The sequence below is a fragment of the Microtus ochrogaster genome, unplaced genomic scaffold (genome assembly GCF_000317375.1).
Source record: "Microtus ochrogaster isolate Prairie Vole_2 unplaced genomic scaffold, MicOch1.0 UNK47, whole genome shotgun sequence".
Taxonomy (NCBI): Eukaryota; Metazoa; Chordata; class Mammalia; order Rodentia; family Cricetidae; genus Microtus; species Microtus ochrogaster.
The window spans coordinates 972,839-977,508 of NW_004949145.1; the positions used below are offsets into that span (position 1 = coordinate 972,839).

At 47.6% G+C, this 4,670-nt stretch overlaps 1 protein-coding gene across 3 annotated transcripts in view; it reads right to left on the reverse strand.

The window, feature by feature from the left end:
• The window catches only part of LOC101992095 (zinc finger protein 28), a 38,463-nt gene that overhangs the window by 13,396 nt on the left and 20,397 nt on the right, over positions 1 to 4,670 (reverse strand). For 2 of the 3 annotated variants that reach the window (XM_013354525.2, XM_013354526.2), the window contains exons 1-2: positions 1,451 to 1,722; positions 805 to 896 (exon numbers count right to left, since the gene is read on the reverse strand). In XM_013354525.2, the coding sequence (XP_013209979.2) occupies positions 805 to 896; positions 1,451 to 1,658 (300 nt within the window). In that variant the 5' untranslated portion in view covers positions 1,659 to 1,722. Of the gene's footprint in view, positions 1 to 804; positions 897 to 1,450 lie in introns of those variants that run through there. The other variant, XM_026777140.1, reaches the window with a different exon arrangement.

Sequence of the window (4,670 nt, forward strand, 5' to 3'; positions counted from 1 at the left end):
GAGAGAGAGAGAGAGAGAGAGAGAGAGAGAGAGAGAGAGACAGAGAGACAGAGAGACAGAGAGACCGAGACCAGCATGCTCAGCAGCTCCTTTTACTGCTCTGAGACAGTTTCTCACTAAATTAGAAGAAGTTTACCTTTTGGCTAGGCTGATGGGCCAGAGAGCTCTAGAATGTATGTGCCTCTGCCTGGAAACGCTGAGGTCTACAGGAACACACTTGCCTTCTTACATAGGTACTAGGGATTCAGACTCAGGTCCTCATACTTACAGAGCAAGTGTTCTTCCCACTGAGCCCTTGCCTCAAACCCTAAAGGGAACTTAGCCATAATATATTTCTTCTACATTGAGGACATCAAAGAAAACAGGTAGAAAGATTGCTGCATTCCTGAACATAAGAACCCTTCTGAGGCAGGGCTTGGTGGTGCACACCTTTAATCCCTCTACTCAGGAGGCAGAGGCAGGAGGACCTCTGTGAGTTCACAGCCAGGCTGGTCTACAGAGACACTCAGGGCTGTGTAGATAATCCTTGTCCAAAAAAAGAAAAGTCCTTCTGAGACAAGTGGAACAAAGAAAAGGGATACATCATTTTTTTCAACTAAAAAAGAACTGTTGAGATGAAAAGGAAGGCAGAGGAAGAGCCCTGATCACTCTGAAGCTATCCCTGTAGCCCATCACTCACCAGAATATGAGGAAACAGCGCCCAGAACAGGTCTCTTAAACTGAAAACTTTTCAGAGAAAATAAACATCATTAAGTGGTGAAAAAGCAAGACTATTTCAGGAAGCAGAGAGAAAACGTGACTCACCTGAGACTGGGCTTTAAGTTTAGTCCCCGTAGGGGTAGCTTCCTGTTTGCGGTTACTCTCCTGGAGGAAGTTGGTATCTCTGGAAAGCAGAGCTGGGGAAAGGAAGGGCTAGATACCAAGTCTACACAAGACTACACCCTACACAAGCAGGGTAGAACCGTTTTGAAAAGAAGAGATGAGATCCCGCTATTTCCCTGTGCTGGAGTAGGCAAAAGGTGGAATGGGGAGTGGGGCTGTCTCTTTTTTGAAAGTTTATGTGTTTGTGTTGCTTGCGTGTATATAAGTGCACCATGTGTGTGCCTTGTACCCATGAAGTTCAGAAGAAGGAATTATAACCCCTGCCACTGGAGTTAGGGATGGTTGTGAGCCATCTCTCCAGCCACCCAGGGAGTTTTCTCTCTTGAAACATGGGCATGGAGACAAGTCTAAACTAAGGTGACCTGACGTCGTCAACGTCCCCGCTACACTTCTGCTTGACTGCTCTGGCTCAAAGTTGCGCTTTCAAGGGTTGATTCCCGTTTAACTTCGCACTCAGTCCAGAGACACCATCTCCAGCACCAAGGACTCAAACCTCTGGACCTTACCCTCCCTTCACACCCAGAATAGACTCATCTCTGTCCACTCAGGCTGGACACAAGTCACTCACCTCTGTGCGTAGGCCCCGAGGTCACTGCTCCGTGCCCGCCCTGGAAGGCCAGGCCATTCCTGGAGCGCGGCCTGCCCCGGGCGGGGCGCCCACGAGCGACTGAAGTCCCCACCACAGGACCTCCACCAGCCCTGGGCTTTGTGAAGAGGGCGCCGCACCCCAGGGGGGCCCGGGGCTCGCACGGCCCCGCACTCGCCTCCCCACGCATGTCACACGAGGGTCGCCCGCTCTCCTGGCCAGGCCGCAGATGCCCTCCAAGGCCGCGCCTCACGGCCACACCCCCGGCCACACCCGCACCCTCCAGTCCACCCCCGCCACGCCCCGACCAGCCACGCCCTCTCCCTGCCTAACCCGGCCCCGAAGGTTCCGACCCTCAGGCAGTTCAGCCCGAACGAGCCGGAAGTGGACTTTGCTTGCGCACAAGGCCCGCTGGGAAGTGTAGTCCGCAGCAGGAAAAAAAAAATCAGTGGCGCCGAGCGGGACTCAGCCTGCCGGGCTCCAGCCCTGTGAGGGGAGACCACTACTGTGAACTACGGTACCCTGCCGGAAACACGGGTCGCACGAGATACCAAATAGCTCCCCAGAGGTTTCTGGGAGTTGAGGTGGCAGTAGGAGTGTACGTGCGCCGCGGCAGGGGCAGGGCGACCGGCGGGTCGTTTGAAGTTGATTTGACTGAGGGGAGTTGGGGGGATGTTGTAAATTGGGCTGGGGTAATATGTGGGCCTTGACAAATCATGCACAGTGGTTCTGGTTGGAGGTTGCTAGTCGTCTTGGGATTTAGTTGCTGCGACCACCTCAACGCTAATACATGGTGTTCAAAAGGCCCCGCTACATGTACTACCAGGTTCTAGGTCTGCTATCTTCCCCAGATTTTCTTCTGGGATGCTCCTTTAAAATGCTTATTCTTTGTCAATTTCAGATCTGTATAGACACCGTATCTTGGTCATATCCAACTCATTTGCTCTCCCAACCACCCCCATCAGACACCCCCAATACTTCCACGTTCATGGTTTTTTGTTGTTGTTTTGTTTTGTTTTTTAATATAACCAACTGAATCCAGTTGGTGCTTCGTGATCATGGGTCATGCCTTGACCATCCACTTGAGCACGGGCAATCTATGGGGTGGGATGGGAAGGCACATCACCAAAGAAAAATGGCTCCCTTTCTTTATCCCAGCTGCCTTCCTTTGCCAATAGTTTCTCAGTTAAGTGTGGCGGGGTAAGTAAGCCCTTCTATCCATGGTGGAATACTCATTGGCCCAGTCTTAGGCAAGAGTCACAGTTTCTGTGAACTCATGAGCAGCACAGTCCAGAAGCATTCCACAGCGCTCCCCACCATTTTCAGACTCTTACATCTTTCTGCTCCCTCCTTGTACGATGTCCCTGACCTTGAGAAGGCTTTTTTCCCCGCCGCGGCGGCAGTTTGTTTTTGACATTCATTTATCATCAAGAGCGCCGCCTCGTGTCAGAGCTCCAGTTACCTCTTCTCACTACTTTTTTCTTCATGCTTTTGAGACAGGGTCTCACCATGTAGCCCTGCCTGATGTAAAACTCTCAGTGTAGAGCATGATGGCCTCAAACAAACAGAGAGCTGTCTGCCTCTGACTCCCAAACGCTGGGATTAAAGGCGTGTGCCACAACACCCAGCCTCTTGTCACCACCCTTTAAATTCCCCTTCACACACACTGGCTGTTGTGTTCCTCCTGTTCATGTCCACATGTAGAAACAGGGACTATGCTCTGGAACTGAGGGCTTGTTGCTCACAATGACCTCACTGGAAAGAGCACATGTGGCATTGCTATTAGTGCAGCCACCATCAGTCCCGTCTCCTGACTCTAGATTGGCCTCCTTTTCAAGGACTCATGATCTCAATAACTAAGATTCCTGATTAGAGCAATCAAGGAAGCCTTTGAGATGCCTGCACAGCACAGGTAAGGTCAATACAATTCAGTGTCACAGAAAAGGCTGTTCCAGAGTCAGAAAGACCAACAGCTGAATAACTGACAAACTCTGTTACTTGTCTCTTCAGTGTCTGTTGTCATACTCCTATGCTTACAGAATACATATTGACTCTGAATAAGTAAATAAGGAATTATAGCATAATGTGTTCTGTTTCCAGACAAACGGACTGACAGCACAAATTATGATACCATATTTGTCCTGGTTAGGTATCAAACAAACAAATGTACAAAACTAATATAAAGGGATTTACAAACCTCCTAAATATTTGAGAATTAGCACTATCCTAAATATTGAATCAAATCAAAGAGTACATTTTTAGGAAAATAATTTGAAAGAAAAAAATGAATCAGGGCTGGAGAGGTAGCTCAGTGGTTAAGTGTGAAAAAGACCTGAGTTCAGCTGAGAGCTTTACAATCACCTGTAACTCCAGCGCCAGGGTATTCCACACCCTTTACTGGCCTCTGAGGGCATCTCTACACATGTGCATATACCCACACAGAGACACACATAATTAAAAATAAATCTTTCAGAATAACAAAGCCAGATGATACATATAAAAGTGTCATATAATCTCCTCTAACTTGAATCAAATAGCCAAGTAGATTTTTCTTCATTTTGAAAATCAAATTTAGAACCAAATGAAAATACAAATACATGTCCAGACTTGAGGCTGGCAACTAAAGGTTTTTTTTTTTTTTCAGAAAAAAAATAGTTAATGTAGATATCAGAAAAAATGGAAGCTCAGAACTAAGCTTCCAACTTAAAAATAAAAACTGGATTTAAAAAAATATCAAAGTAAACCAAGGGCTGGGAAGAGGAAGCGACAGGCAGACATACATACACACACGTACACACAGAGAGACACAGAGACAGTGACAGAGACAGAGAATCAGCTAAATTCCAAACAGAATGTTAAGAAAAATCAATGAAACAAAATGCTTTTAAAAAAACAGTGCATAAATAGACAAATAGACAGATGGATAGATGGACAGATGAACAGACAGATAGATACAAACTGCCCAAGAAACAAACCAAAGAGAAAAAGGGCAGATGTAGGGGCACATGTCTTTAATAACACTCAGAAGGTAGAAGCAGGCAGATCTCCTGTCAAACTGGGCTCCCTGTTCCCACCACCTCTTTAAATGGACTGCTGCAGATGGCCTGGGAACACATGCCACAACAATCACATGACCTGGCCTCCCAGGATTCATGTCCGCTTGTTTCAACTCAACAAAAGAAAACTGGGCCAGGCAGTGGGG